The 15,425-nt window shown below is 36.9% G+C and overlaps 1 protein-coding gene across 1 annotated transcript; it reads left to right on the forward strand.

Annotated features, from left to right (window-relative positions):
• The first annotated feature begins 36 nt into the window (after positions 1–36).
• Positions 37–15,392, forward strand: LOC122092310 (brix domain-containing protein ZK795.3-like). Its single transcript, XM_042662632.1, has 6 exons — positions 37–93; positions 3,832–4,053; positions 6,232–6,321; positions 10,390–10,496; positions 12,821–12,905; positions 15,233–15,392. The coding sequence occupies exons 1-6, from the start codon at positions 37–39 to the stop codon at positions 15,329–15,331; spliced, it is 660 nt and encodes a 219-aa protein (XP_042518566.1). The 3' UTR covers positions 15,332–15,392.
• Positions 15,393–15,425: the final 33 nt, after the last annotated feature.

Below are 15,425 nucleotides of genomic sequence, written 5' to 3' on the forward strand. Positions count from 1 at the left end.
GGTCCTCTATAGACTTGAATATTGAAAAATACCCAAATGAAGACTTTCCATGAGAAGTTGACAGACAGGGAGCTGAATCCCTCTATGTTTAAGGTGACATATTACATATAAATAGAATGAATGGGAGGGCATTACTTTCACCATTTTCAGCTCGTTTAGAACGAAAAAGTTCACGCGTTAAGGCAGTCAACAAACATGCATCAGGGATAGAGAACCCAAAAGAGTTGTCAGGGTGATCCTCATTTAATATGGAAGTAAGGTACTTCCTAGTGAAAATTAAACCTGGGTCTTGGGCTCACTGTTCCCACATTGCACCCAACTCCAAGGTAATTGTAACATGGATAGCTTTTCTCGTTAAATTCTCAATATTCTGATAAGCAGGAGAACTTAAAAACAAAAAACACGAAACTATAATCATCCTTAACATGTGTTTCATGCATAGAAGTTGCATAAATGCCTTCTGCACCCCAATCATTGCTACATTAAAAATCCTCCTCAGGTATGGAACATTGGAACCTGTCCTTTCAGCTGTGATTTGAGGCAGGTTCTCCCAGAAGTTTCCCAAACACTCAATGAACATAGGTTTTCAATCCTCAGCAGCCCCCACTTGATACATAGAATTATGCTCCCGTTTGTGATTAGTACTCAGATATAAGAAGATAATGGGCAACTGATTTTTTTCTCTCCCAAAAAAAAAAAAAAAAAAGGGAAAGAAGAAGAAGAAGAAGAAAGGACATGTAAGCAATATATTGCTAAACAAAAGGCTATGATGCAGTTGCACGATGGACATAGGAAAAAAAAAAAAAAATCTTTTGATTTGATTCTCTTCGGATTTAGAAACAATTTTTTTTTGTATTAGTTAACTTCTAATTTTATATTAGTTTCCATTTTAAATTAGTTACCAATACTTTGAGTTTTCTTTTATAAGCCATGTAATTCACTAGTAAGAGACAGATTTGAAGTTTTTTTGAAGAATAGAGATTTGATTAAGAGTTTTGGTATGAGAACCATGGCTGCCGATTTCCCCTACTTCCTCCTCTGAAATTTTCCCATCTCTTCTCTGTTCATTCTCTTCTTCCTTTTTATTATTCTGGTTTATTTCCCCTCTCCTCTTTTCTTCTTCCCCTGTTTTCCTGTTCCTGGTACTTGATTCTGTTTTTTTTTCTCTGCTGGTGGTAATACCACACACCCAAGAAGCTGCTGGAACCTTGTCCCCTACCGATTGAGACTGAGATTAAGGTCGAAGGATGCTGCCTTGAAAGCCACCCAAACCTTATAGCATCAGCTCCAAGGTCTTTCTCTGCGGTGAGAAATTGAACCTGCAACCATGCTGAAAACCTACTCCTCCGCCAGGTTCAGTTCGACCACTGAATGCTCCTCCTTCAATCAAGTTTTTTGGGTGTCCAACAGAGGGATTCAAGAGGCTTGCTAGTGGAGAACCTTCGTCTGAAACCACAGCTTGAATCGTTCTCTTATGGCTGAGATTTCCTGTTGATAACAGGGCTGGGTCTATCGCCCCTGGTGCTCCATCGAGAAGAAGGTGGGCTCTTTTTTTTATTTTACTACTTAATTTATGTTTTTCCAGAATTGCCCCTCTCTCCCAATGACTTAGGCTGTGTCCCATATTTAGTGTGTGCTACCTATCCAATCCTCATTAGTTAATTTAAATCCCACTTATGTCCTCTTTGTTTGATCTAACTCTTCTAGACATTAGGAAATTTGAAGTTATTTACAACTCTGCCACTCCCTTCTAAAGCTCCATTTATTTACAATTCTGCCATTTAGTGAAGCTTTATTTCAACACAACCTATCATTGGTTATTGTCTTTTTTTCATTGAGTGTCTAAGTGGATCCTAAGCGATCCGACTCTCTCGGATCCGCATCAAGTGGTATCAGAGCAAATTTTCCTGCAATTTTCTAACCATGATAGGTCACATCACCAATGCTGAGTTACACAAATTGTATCGCAAGTTAGCCGAGAGCCAACAGAACACTGATACTAGGCTTGAGAGGACTGAAGCCAAGTTTGACAAATTTATGGAAGAGATGATTGCCTTTATGAAGAGGTCTGACAAACAAGCTGAAGAAGGATCCTCTACATTACCTCCTCAGCTCAACACTTTACGGATCGAAGATACACCTCAGAGGCAGCAACTTGATCCAGTTGTTCCACAGGATGTTACCTGGCAATTTTTTGACAGAGATTATGGCATCAAAGTTGAGGTTCCCGAGTTCAGTGGTGAAAAGGGACCTGAAGAATTTCTTGACTGGCATACCAAAGAGTAGAGAATTTTTGCGTATAAGTCTCTTTCAGACGTGAAAAAGTGTGAACTCATTATTACCAAGTTTATTGGGTATGCATGTTCATGGTGGGATGATGTACTACATACAAGGTTTGTCAGAAGACTTGGACCCGTTACCAATTGGGAGGTCATGAAGCAAATCCTGACTAAAAAATTTGTTCCTCTTAATTATGAAAAGGTAATGTTCCATAAATTACTTAACTTGCAACAAGGGAACAAAGATGTGGATTCCTACACCCTCGAATTCCACAAACTGTCTTCAAGGTGTCGACTTCAGGAAACATACCAACAACGGGTGATGCGATATATCAATGGGTTAAGTACTGAGATTCAACTTGAGTTGGCTAACACTGATTTCAGGTCTGTTGATGTGGCAGCAGCTCATGCCAAGACAGCTGAAGAGAAGTCCATTTATTGGAAGGGTAAGCTCAAGACTTCTTCAGTTTATAGACCTCCACCACGTATGGAGGAAAAGAAGCCTGAAGCTCGCAGAGTTGAAGAGAAAAGGTCAGAGTTCAACAAGGATAGTGTTGGGGTGAAGAATATCATATGCCATAGTTGTGGCGAGAAGGGTCACTATTCCAACAAGTGTCCCAACCATAGTTGTCACGGCGCCAAGGCAAACCAAGGCAGTGGAGGGTTGTCTAAGCGCTTAGGCGAGAAGGCGCCCGCCTTAAGGAGAACTAGGAGAACAAGTGTTATTTTTTATTTTTCCTATTTTCTAACATTATTTAGTAAGTTATATATACCTTGTAGTATAAAAAATCAAGATTAAGCCACATCAAGTCATTAAAAATCAACATTTAGCCACATCAAATCATAAAAAATTAACATTAAGTCATATTAAGTTATAAAAAATCAACATTTAGAGAAATTCTCTTATTCTATAATAAGTTTGACTGGTCAAATGATTTTATTTTTACATGAGATTTTTTGTATTAGTTATAATATAAAACCAGCTTTCTAACAAGTCTAAGATTACTTAAATCTGAGTTGCAATGACAAAGTTATGCTTCAGTCAAACTTTTTTTTAAGTGCGCGAATACTGTTAAAATCGCCTTAATGAAAATAATTTTATGAATATCAAAACAAAATATTATTTTACCGGACTTTTGGTTTTTAGCAATGTTTTAACATGATAGAATTTATAAAATTTTCATAATTGAGAAAAACCCCAACATTTAAAAGTTGAAAATCGTCCCTATAACTAAATCCATTTTTTGTTCTTGGACTGGGGGGTTGACTTTTTATCCTTTTGAAATTTGATTTTTAAACTATTTTTATTGGATTCAAATAGGGGGGTATTTGCTTATTTATGAATAATATCTTAAGTAAATGAATCATTTACTTGAATGATATTTGGCATAAATAAGTGCCAAAACACAAGGCGACATGCAGTGCAACAAGGCGGCTATCGCCTAGGCCCCAAGCAAACCGCCTGGACGTCTAGTCGTTGCCTAGGCGACGCCTTGACAACTATGCTTTTGTTTACTTGTACTTTTTATCTTAATATGATGCCAATCTACAGATTATTAGTTTGATCCTAAATTTTAACCAAGTACTGAAGAAATCTACAAAACTCTGTTCCTGGTTTGCATTTTTGCAGGTCATTTCTGAAATTATTGAAACATGCCGTGCACATGACTTTACAGATGTTGTGTTGGTTCATGAGCATCGTGGACAACCAGATGGTTTAATTGTTTGCCATTTACCATTTGGTCCAACTGCTTACTTTGGATTACTCAATGTGGTAAGTACTTGAAGCTCTCTTGGTTATCTTTTTCCTCTTTTCATTATTAAGAAGAAATATCATCAAGGTGGGGAATAAATGCCTCTTCATACTATACAACAACAACAACAACAACAACAACAAAGCCTTGTCCCAACTTAATGGGGTTGGCTACATGGATCCAAAGAAAACCAAAGGAAGAGAAATGCCTCTTCCTACTATAGAAGGTGATAAATAACAACCATCTGAGTAAAGTTTCTCCATCAAGGTTTTAGTTCTTGCACTCAGGGATTGAATTGCCCACTGCCAATCTCAATTCTATCCTGAGGCAACTCATCCAATACTTTCCTGGTATTGCGAGTTTGGGCACCACAGGGGTTTTCCAGGTCTGTTACAACAGAGTTCTGGAGTGTTTTGTGAGGTCAACTTGGTATAGGTCCTCGCCAATTCTGGTATAACTTGGCCGATCTGGATATCCTGATCCCGATCCTGATCCTTAAGTACATGCCCCCAACCTAATGCACTTCAGAGTCTTGGATGAAATCTAGAAGAACAAATTAGTGAAATTCAATAAATCCACATATGGTGGATCAACAAATGGTTCACATTTTCACGTCTTCACAAGTTTAACAGATGGATGTTTGGTAGGAAATATTCTTGTCATGAGCATCAATTCCATCATCTTCTTGAGGAGAATCTAGTCACACACCCTATATAACAGTATTTCACTGTCAGGTACTTGTGGATTCATGACCCTTTCATTCACATGGGCCATCCTGCGTTACTTTAGAATAGTTTGGGGAGAAAATTGAGCTTTTCTAGGGACAAGGTAATTTGGAAAGTTCCTCCCAATTATATCTTGGTAATTTACCACTTAGGAATCAGCTTCAATTTTTAGAAGAGCATTTCTGTAATTATTTTTTATTTTTTATTTTATTTTTGTAGACGGTCTTATTTATTATTTGGTTCAGGATTTTGGACTATTTGAGTTTTTTGCTTACTTCCTCTGTCCCATGATTTTTCCCTTTGAACTAGCACAAAGTCTAAGGTGGGACAGTCAAAGCATTTAAAGAAGTGAGTTTTTGTAATCACTTTCTTTAATTTTACCCCTCACTAATTTTTACTCCATCTTTAGATTTATTTTAAAAGTGAGTTTTTGTAATCAATGCAAGGGGTAAAATGGTAATGTTGATGGGAAGTTATTGCCAATTGTAAAGTGGACAAACATTTTGGGAGATCCACAAATGGGAAGAAGGGCCATCTTCGTGGGATGGAGGGAGTATAAGATTTAGTTCTTATTTAGCATAGGATACATAATATTTTTCACCAGTTTGTTTTAGTGCGCTTGATAATTAGCAAGTACATCAGGGTTATTTGTTATACAGAGAAATTTAATCTTAGAGTCCAATTAGGGAGTTTTAGTTTCTTTTTTAATTCTTTATACGATTATAAACCATTTTTTTTTTTAAATTAGTATCGAAGTTAATTTATTGGGAAGAATAAATCTGTGGGACAATCCCCATGGGGCAAAGGCTATCCAGCCTTCCACAACTCAACAGAAGAGAAAACAGATAATAACATACAGAAGGAAAACTAAAGATTCATTTGGATATTAGTCCCAAACTATCCTAACGGCACAATCGCTGAGTTGAAGGCTGTTGTTAAGGTATGTAAATTGCCATAGATTTGGCTCGAGGAATACCGTTGTTGGGGGAGATTCAGCAATGATGATTGCAGACCAGTCGACTGGGTTGTTTGATCTCCTCTGTGATTTTTTGGTGCCAGAGAACTGGTTCTATTTTAAGCTGAATCATCTGGCTTTCATCTTCATTGTTCGGTTTCGTTGTTTTAGGATTTAGGAACCCTTAATTGGCATCTGATTTATTAAATAAATTTTGGGGCCTTCATTATTTGTGGGTTTTATTTGACCTATCCTCATGGCTGCTTTAAATACCCTATGGTAATAAGATGATATGTAGAAATGAGCAAAGGATGTCATCCAAGTAAGAAGTTGAACTTGGCAGAATCTTATAAAATGTGGTACTGCAAGGGAAATGTATTATCCATCACAGTGAAAGGGATTTTATATGACTTTGATGTGAAGACCCCTTTGTTTTTGAGTTTCTTCTCTCCCAGTTTTTTATTCCTTTGTGTTAACTGGTCTGGATGGGGAGATTCTGATATCTTATTTCGCGGCAGGTTACAAGACATGACATAAAAGACAGGAAGTCTATAGGAACAATGCCTGAGGTTTATCCTCATCTAATTCTTAACAACTTCTCCACCAAGGTATAGTCCTGTTAATGCCCATACCTTAGAAGCAAAAAGTTCAATTGATAGCATTGACACTTGGTAGTCGTTTTAGCTAGTATTTCATGCTTTTGAATTTTTTTTTTTTTTCAGATGGTCTCATACGAAAATTGTGCGAATAAATTTAAATTTAATCTAAGTATCCTAACGTGCTTATGTATTGATTTTATGTTAATATTTCTTTAATTAGTTCTTTGTGCTTGGTCCTCTAGGCAGCATTGTATGATGATTGATGATGTATTTCTCTGTACTACTATTTTGTTTTTCATTGGTGAAACGTTAGCTATTAAAAAAATTACTTGGGATTAGCACCCTCCTTTGACTAGTATCAGAAGTTTAAAAGAGAGGAACAGTGAAATAGGAACAGCACTAGTATTTCATAGATGTTGAGAAAGAAAATCAGAGATTTGTCATTTGAGACCATAGTGCAATAAATTTCTTGATGGGTTCATGATGCTTTTCTTTGACTGGTTACAAATTAATGTAAGAAATGTTACCCAAAAAAAAATATATATATATAAATAAATAAAATAAACGGTATCTCTAAATTATGTTTAGGACTTTCACAAGGTTCTAAATCTTGGTTTCGAGGCCGGCTTCAACCCCTGGCTGAAAACAAGATATGCCAGGTTTTGCTCCCTGATATTTTTTCTGAACCAAACTCGAAACCTAGGTTCCTCACTCTGGAGATATGGGACTTCAAGTGGCTGGTTGGACCAAGTTTAGGTTGAAACTACCCGAAACTGTCGAAATATGGTCGAACCTGACAAACCAGTATTGACCTTAGGTTTCGTTTCGGTACCTGTCGAAACTGTGAGATTTAGTTCCATGGACTTTTGTAATTCTATAGATCAGATTTGCACAGAGTTCCTAATATTTTTGACCAGAAAACATGGAAACTTGCGTTGCAAGTGATGGGCTTGTAACCAATGTTTAAAGTGTTGATATTGTGCAGTGTATTGAAAACCTGATTTTGAGAGAGATGTCAGAGATGTATTGGAGAGACGTTAAGAGACACTAGAATGCTAGATACACTTATACACTTTGATACACATTGATATGCTTATGATACATGCAAAACTAATGTTTTTAAGCATCATGCACCATAAATAAGCAATACGTAATGATATCCAACCATTGCCAGGTTATCTCTGTCTTTGCAGCATCTATTTGAATCAAATCTTCATTGACTAGTGCAAATATCAAACCTACTAATAAGTAATAAGAAGCAATTAAGCAGGAATATTAGGAAAAAAAAAGAGGTTTATTGTGTACTAAACATATTATTAAGTATTGAAGGACATACATTAAGTATGTACACATTAACTGACCATTCTACTACTACTCTTCTAGTAACATATTAAACAAGTCTCAGGTAAAATATAAGTTAATGAAGGACCTGTGGGTCCCGAGGACCCAACTCGGATGGCTGTGGGGCCCACTTAAACAAATAGCACAAATTTCATAATCAATGGTGGTCTTGTAATATACCAGAACTCTCTAAGGGTTAATAGCAGTTGAAGAAGCAAAGGGATTTGAAGGGAGTTACCATTTGTTGTTGAGGGACAAGCTAGGAAGAGCAAAAAATTTAATGGCAGGGTATAATGAGGAGGGAAAGAGGGGCAACAATATGGAAGTAAAACAAAAGGAGGACTTATACACAAAAGATAAAGACCTAGAAGACTTCTTGAATCCCCACTTCAGAAGAAGGGGTAACATGTGAAAGGGGAGGGGTATTCTTGGAATGGAAGGGAAAGAAGGGACAACACATAATTAGAATAGAAGAGTGGGGGTAAACCTGGAAGATGGAAAGGTAGTGGCTTAAAGAAATGTCCCACACGATTGAGTTGTCTTCAACCTGGGAAACGAACAGGCGGTGGAAAACCAGCAAAGCTTTGAGAGAAAGAGCTCCCTGGTTTAGCCTTGGATTGATCTGAAATTTCTGGAGGAGGGTCGCAATACAAGGATCTCTTATTTCTCACAGCCACCAGCTTGAAACAGCAGTCCAGAATTCAATAGGGAGGATCTGAATCAAATTCTGGTGGTAGAACAGAGACCAGAGCTGAAACTCAGGCAGAAATTCGAGTTTAGGGAACTATTGGGTCTCAGCTTTGGCAGCCTGGGTCGCCCTAGGGTATCGGCTTAGTGCCTAGAATCTGAGGTGGACAGATGAAGAATCAAAGGAGAAGAAGGAGGAGGGTGAGAATTCATTATTCTTCTCTCTTTCTTTTTTTTTCCCCCCATCTTCCATAACTTGGGTTACATGTTAATTTATAGTTTTATACTAAACTGAAATTAGAGTCTTAAGACTGAAATAGATATAAAATCTCCTAAAACCTAGACTAATAGAATTAGAAACAAAGCAAGACTCAAATTGGTAACTCCCTACTTGTAGCAACTGCCCAAAAATAAAAGATTACAAATATTCCCTAAATAAAATAAAATCCTAAAAGATCCTAATAGCTTTGAACCCAAATTGGTAACTTTGATTCTAAATTGGATCTGGTTCAAGGTCCGGGCTCGAACGGAAAAATATTCCCTAAATGAAAGAAAATCCTGAAAGATCCTAATAGCTTTGAACCTAAATTGGTAACTTTGATTCCAAATTGGATCTGGTTCTTGGTCCGGGCTCGAACGGGTTCGGATTGATCCATCGAAGTGCTCTTGCATCATAAGTATTTAGCAATATATACAATTATTATGTATTATAGATCACAAAACATTTATGATAATCCAAATCTGCCTAATTAAAAAATTTTGAAAATTTTATTTTCCAACAGTTATAAAAATTCAAAGGATCGGGAACGATTGAACATTCACCGATCATTCAAGAAATAAAAATTATTTATTCACATGCTTATACCACATTTATACTTTAATTTCCTGAAATTAGCGAAAAAAAAAAATTCAAAATCGTGGGAACCATAGGTCCATTCAAGACAAAGCACATACAAACTATTGACGCAAGAATATTGCATTTAAAGCATGGGAATGGAATTTTTTTCTTAAAACTAAGTTGGGTTTTGGGGACATCTAAAACTATTTGTTTTTTTCAAGAATAAATGCATAGATCTAAGTCAGTTTTTTAATTTATATGTGAAATTTGGCAAAAACAAGCAAGAAGAAGCAAGATTCGAGCAAAAATAAATAAATAAATAAATAAATTTGAACATACTTCTACCATGGCTTTGATGTTCAGTCTCCACTTTAATGAGCTGTACTGCAACTTTTTTCTTGTTTAATCGCTTGCAGTTTCTTTTGAGTGTAGCTGGGATTTGGCCAAAAATCAAATTAGGAAGAAAATTTCCGGGTTTATGTATTGATTCGGTCTGTATGTACACCATATTTTTAATGTAGGATTTTGTATTGTACCTGTAAGGGCCAAAACAGATATTTATTGGACCAATATGTCGATATGTGTCAATGCTTAAAACCTTGTAACTTTTAGATTCGTATTTCACACTTCTTTTATAAAAAATATTTTTTCTTAAAGGGCTAATGTTTATTTTTTGCTTAGGTGTATTTCCATATGTATTACACATTTATCATATTTTGGAATGGTCATGCTCTCATATGATGACCTTCGGGGTTTGAACCAACTTACTCTTGATTTTAAACCTTGTAACTATCCTTTTCCAATATTGCATCTTTTTTCTCCCGCATAAGAAGGTGATCCATTACATGTTCTTGGGAAAGGCATATTGTTCGATGTCTTTGTTCAAAGACTGTGTGCCCTTGTAACAAAAATGTTTGAATTCAAGATTCTAACCAACCCTATCATGGGATGGGATAGAAGAGAGGGAAAGAACAATTTCAGTCTTAAATTCTCAACATAGGGAATAAATATCAGGCCCACCATTGGGTGTGCACATGATACTATTATCTCTCTCTTGGGATTACTTTAGGGTTTATTGAATTGCACGTGATACACTGTCATGAAACTGGTCTCTCCCCCCCCCCTCTCTCTCTCTGACTTTCTCTTGCAATAGTTTCAATGGCTAGTTATATTTATGCATTCTAATCTTGTATGTGTTGATATGATGACAGCTGGGTCAAAGGACTGCAAACATTCTGAAGCATCTCTTTCCTGTTCCCAAACCAGATTCAAAGCGCATCATCACTTTTGCTAACCAGTCTGACTATATCTCATTTAGGTTGGTTATGTAAAATATATATTATTTTACATTTGGGCTTGCTTTGCTATGTGTCAGATTTGCCAGATATTTGTGTTTTTTCTATGGTGCCTTTTTTGGTTTGTATAATTTCAGTTCACTATACAGCAACTTCTTTGCTATATTTGTCTTCATGCTGGAGAGACTAATAAGTCTCACCGATGTTCAGCTGCCATAGTCATATGGTTCCATGACTCCGGTGTGGGTATAAGGAGATCTCTTCACAAAAACTTGCTCCTTTTTCCTGGGTTGGTGTATTGCCAACACCTCCAGAGACATGTCATTTGGGAACACCTATTTTAGACCCAGCGAAACTTGCATCTGGTTTACTCTTGAGGCAAATATAAGGGACAAAATACCAACCTTTGGTATCTCTGAGGGACTGCTTCTGGGATAGCTTCCATGTAGAGGACATGGATATAGAAGGCCTGAAACTTCCAGAGTGCTTTCTATGTCAGTGAACCATAATTCCATTGGATTTGCTTGGTGCTTATGTAAAAATTTGGGATAAATGTACCATTACAAGCAGGAGCTGATTCCCTCTTCGGGAAGCTCACTCGTCCCTCTGTTCTATGTTGGACCCATTCTTGGGCTGCTCATCCTAGCTGATTGCTTCGGCTTACTGGGATCTTTGGCTTTTTGGCGTCCTTACCTGCTTTCTCCTAGCCCTCCCTACCGTTCTGGTCCATTGTTTGAAATTAGAAGCTTTTAATAGTTCCTTTCTCCTAGCTTCTTCGGTGCAAGGTCAAAGGTTCTCTGAGGGCTATCTATAATTTTATGTTCTGTGTTGTGGTATGCATCTGGTGAACGAACCACCCTGTAAACACACACGGTGGAAGGAAAAGGTAAAACTGGCCTTCTTCCTTTCCATTATGACATGTTCACATTTCTGATGATGTTGAAGGGTTATTTGCAATTGTTGCGGAGTACTCATGTAAAGTTTGGTTATCGTAGCATTTTCCATGGTGGCGAGAGTGACTTTCTTCATTGTTTTCTAAAGTTTGAGCCTATTTGTTTCTTTATATCTGAGTACCAATTTTGCTGTTAATTAGTGTATGCGAAATTTTTTGTTTTCCTAATTTTCTGATGTTCTCTGATTTACTGTCATTACATCAATATTATTAGCTTTTTCTAGATTCTCTTGGATGACATTATACTTTAGTGGCATCTATTTTTTATGAATGTAGCATAGTTGTCAAGGCGTCGCCTCGGCAACGACTAAGCGTCCAGGCAGTTTGCCTGGGGCCTAGGTGACAGTCGCCTTGTTGCAATGCATGCCGCCTTGTGTTTTGACACTTATTTATGCCAAATATCATTTAAGTAAATGTTCATTTACTTAAGATATTATTCATAAATAAGCAAATACCCCCTATTTGAATCCAATGAAAATAGTTTAAAAATCAAATTTTAAAAGGATAAAAGGTAAATCCCCTAGTCCAAAAACAAAAATTGGATTTTAGTTATAGGGACGATTTTCAACTTTTAAATGCTGGGGTTTTTTTCAATTATGAAAATTTTATAAATTCTATCATGTTAAGACATTGCTAAAAACCAAAAGTTCCGGTAAAATAATCTTTTGTTTTGATATTCATAAAATTATTTTCATTCAGGCGATTTTAACAACATTTGGGCACTTAATAATTAGTTTGATCGGAGCATAACTTTGTCATTACAACTCAGATTTAAGTAATCTTAGACTTGTCGGAAAGCTGGTTTTGTATTATAATTAATACAAAAAGTCTCATGTAAAAATAAAATCATTTGACCAGTCAAACTTATTATAGAACAAGAGCATTTCTCTAAATTTTGATTTTATATAATTTAATATGACTTAAAATTAATTTTTTATGATTTAATATGGCTAAATGTTGATTTTTAATGACTTGATAGTGCTTAATCTTGATTTTTTTTATGATATTAGGTATATATAACTTACTGAATAATGTTAGGAAATAGAAAAAATAAAAAATAACACTTGGTTGCCTTGTTCGCCTTAAGGCGGGCGTCTTCTCGCCTAAGCGCTTAGACAACCCTCCACCGTCTTGGTTCGCTTTGGCGCCATGACAACTATGGAATGTAGTTGATGTGTTTTCTTTGTATGTATGACTGCATGTTGCAGCTGCAGGAATTTTTCGTAGTTATCGTTATGTTTCTGTTTTCTATCTGTATTCTGTTGGCAATGGCACTTAGTTGTTTATGCAGGGATTACCCTCTTGAGTTTTGGTGTTTGCTGAACTAGCGTGAGATCGAAGCAGTATACAATATGCACTTTTGATCTTCACTTTATGATGCTTTTTAATGTACAGACATCATACATACGAGAAACATGGGGGCCCTAAATCACTTGAGCTTAAGGAGATTGGTCCTCGCTTTGAGTTGCGCCTTTATCAGGTGATTTGCTGTCTGTTCTGTTTGGTTAAATTATAATCTGTTACTTTTTTATCAGAAAAATGCATTGTTTGATCATTGATATTTTATATCTACTTGGAATTTAAAAGACTGAAATGTGGAATATACTAATGCCTAGACAGATAAAAAACAGCCTTTGCATTATTTCTCACTGGGTATTAACTGACTTGATGTTTTGGTTGCCAATCTCCATCTGCGCAAGGTTCAACACTTGGATTACTTTCATGATAAACAGATAAAGGTTTTAGTTTCCCTGTGATGAATTTCATGACGATATGGTGTAAGGAATTCTTGTGTGTTTCTCATCCTGTTTGTGTTTAGAGAGGGGTTGTACTTCGCTTATTTGCCTTCCTACCATCTAATTTTATGGTGACGAGTTGTTGAACCTGATATAATGTTAGACCAGAAATTTCTACATTGCATTATGGGAATTTGTGGCTAGATTGGCTGGAACTCTTTGGATACAGGAAACAAATCTTTCTATTGGAATTCACCCCACCCCACCACCCCCCCCCCCCCCCCAAAAAAAAAAAAATCTTCCTATTGGAATATAGTAAATTGACTGCACTTATGGTCAAGTTAAAGGGAAAATCTACCAAGTTCTTTAACACTAGTGAGGAAGGAGATGGATTTGTCAGACTTGTTGGTGGAGCCTTGGGGAACACATCATAAAAGGCTGGAAAATGAGAGGCTTCTCTGAATTTGTTTGCTGAGTAGCACAGCTTATGTTGGGACAGATGTTTCTGGCCAGAACTCCTGTTTGAAGACTTAGTACGGCTATTCTTTTTAGTATTTCCCTCTTAAAATGAGGCCACAGAGTTCTTATGGGAGAAGAAAGAAGATTTCATGGGCTAAAAATATTTTTTGACTTGGGTTTTGTGGGGGGGGGGGGTTGAGGGCTGACTAGTGGACTCATGATATAGCTAATGTTTACTGGAATTGAGCTATACTTGGTTTCTAGGGTGGAAGCCAAATCCTTTCTAGGGAAGCAGAAGTTAATCTGGCTTATGTTTTACTCTGCTTGAGCAGAACTGGAGCTACCTAGTACCGTCAAGCTTTGAGGTTGATGAGTCTGCCTCATTGAAGGCAATGGCTGTTCTACTTTGGCAAGTACTGGAGCTTGGGCCCCGTTTCTGCTTCAGTAAAGGTGGGCCTGAAATCCTATCATGTACTTGGACATGGTAACTGCTCCTAGTGGCAGGCTAATATTTGGAGACGGTCATGTTGATGCTTTAATAAATTAATTGCCACCCGGGTGGGGGAGTTGATCAGGTTTCATATAGAGCATGTTGATGCTTTAATAAATTAATTGCCACCCGGGTGGGGGAGTTGATCAGGTTTCATATAGAGAAGGGGTTGTGATTCCCCTTAACGATATTAGGGAAGTGGTTAATGTGGGACACAAGAGAAGGGTTAGAGATTTGGAGAGAGCTTCAAGAAGCACCAAAGATTTGGAGCATTTATGGATTGTCATTCCTACCTACAGTTGTACGTATGCATATGTATATAAAAAAGTAGTGCTGGGGATTGCTACTTGGTCCCATGGCCACTGCGCCAGTGCGGGGACCAACTAGGGGGTAGGGTGGTCTTTTCACCACCCCTTTATCTGGTCGTAGGGGTGCATAACCAGGTAGTGATGTTTTTCCCATAGGAGTATGTTTAAGATTTGTTAATCCTCCTTTAAAAAAATAGTCATGTAGCTTTCATACGGCATCAGCCATCGGTTGAAATCCGATAAAGGGCTTTTTTTTTTCCACGAAACTCCAGTCTTGGTCTTCATTTTTCAGCAGAAAATATAGAGCGTTGTCATTTATTAGTTTTTATTAAGTGGAACATTTTCTCATTATGACGAGTTGTAGTTGGGGTTGAATTGTTTATAGCATTAACTATTATTTTAATCATGTTTGGTATTCACTACATTTATGGAAAACAGTATATTTTTGATATGCCAAGAAGAATGACAAATACTATAAGCCTTCGAATGACCAACATTAATAGGATACAAATTTCTCCTATCAAAGCCCTTGTTTAAATTTGGATCATCCTTTAATATGGAATTGTTGGTGGAGAATGTCTTGATTTTGTCAATGAACTAGAAAATTCTTATTATTGATTTTCTGCCGTGTATGGAGATGGGCATATGTAGTTTAATTTTTTCAAGCAGCATGATTGTGCTATAAATTTTTTACTATTGCTTTCATGGAATGGAGCTAGAATCAAGGCATCTGTGCATTTTTCTCTAGATGGAATGGTGTACTTGTTATTTGATGTTTATCGTTCTTCCTTTTCTGATCTATTGTATTCCACAGATCAAACTGGGGACGGTGGATCAGAGTGAAGCCCAGAATGAATGGGTAATCAGACCATACATGAACACTGCGAAGAAACAGAAAATTCTTGGAGATTGACCCATCTCATAGACATCCCAACCATTTTGTAACAGGTTCTCTCATTTATTTTTGTTGGGGTGGGGGGTTTTTTTTTTTTTTTTTGGGGGGGGGG

The sequence above is a fragment of the Macadamia integrifolia genome, chromosome 10 (assembly GCF_013358625.1).
Source record: "Macadamia integrifolia cultivar HAES 741 chromosome 10, SCU_Mint_v3, whole genome shotgun sequence".
Classification (NCBI taxonomy): Eukaryota; Viridiplantae; Streptophyta; class Magnoliopsida; order Proteales; family Proteaceae; genus Macadamia; species Macadamia integrifolia.

Coding starts and splice junctions, on each gene's coding strand:
- LOC122092310 (XM_042662632.1), top strand. CDS start 37: ATGAAGACTTTCCATGAGAAGTTGACAGACAGGGAGCTGAATCCCTCT. Junction 6,322..10,389: donor TTAACAACTTCTCCACCAAG/GTATAGTCCTGT, acceptor ATATGATGACAG/CTGGGTCAAAGGACTGCAAA. Junction 12,906..15,232: donor TTGAGTTGCGCCTTTATCAG/GTGATTTGCTGT, acceptor TGTATTCCACAG/ATCAAACTGGGGACGGTGGA.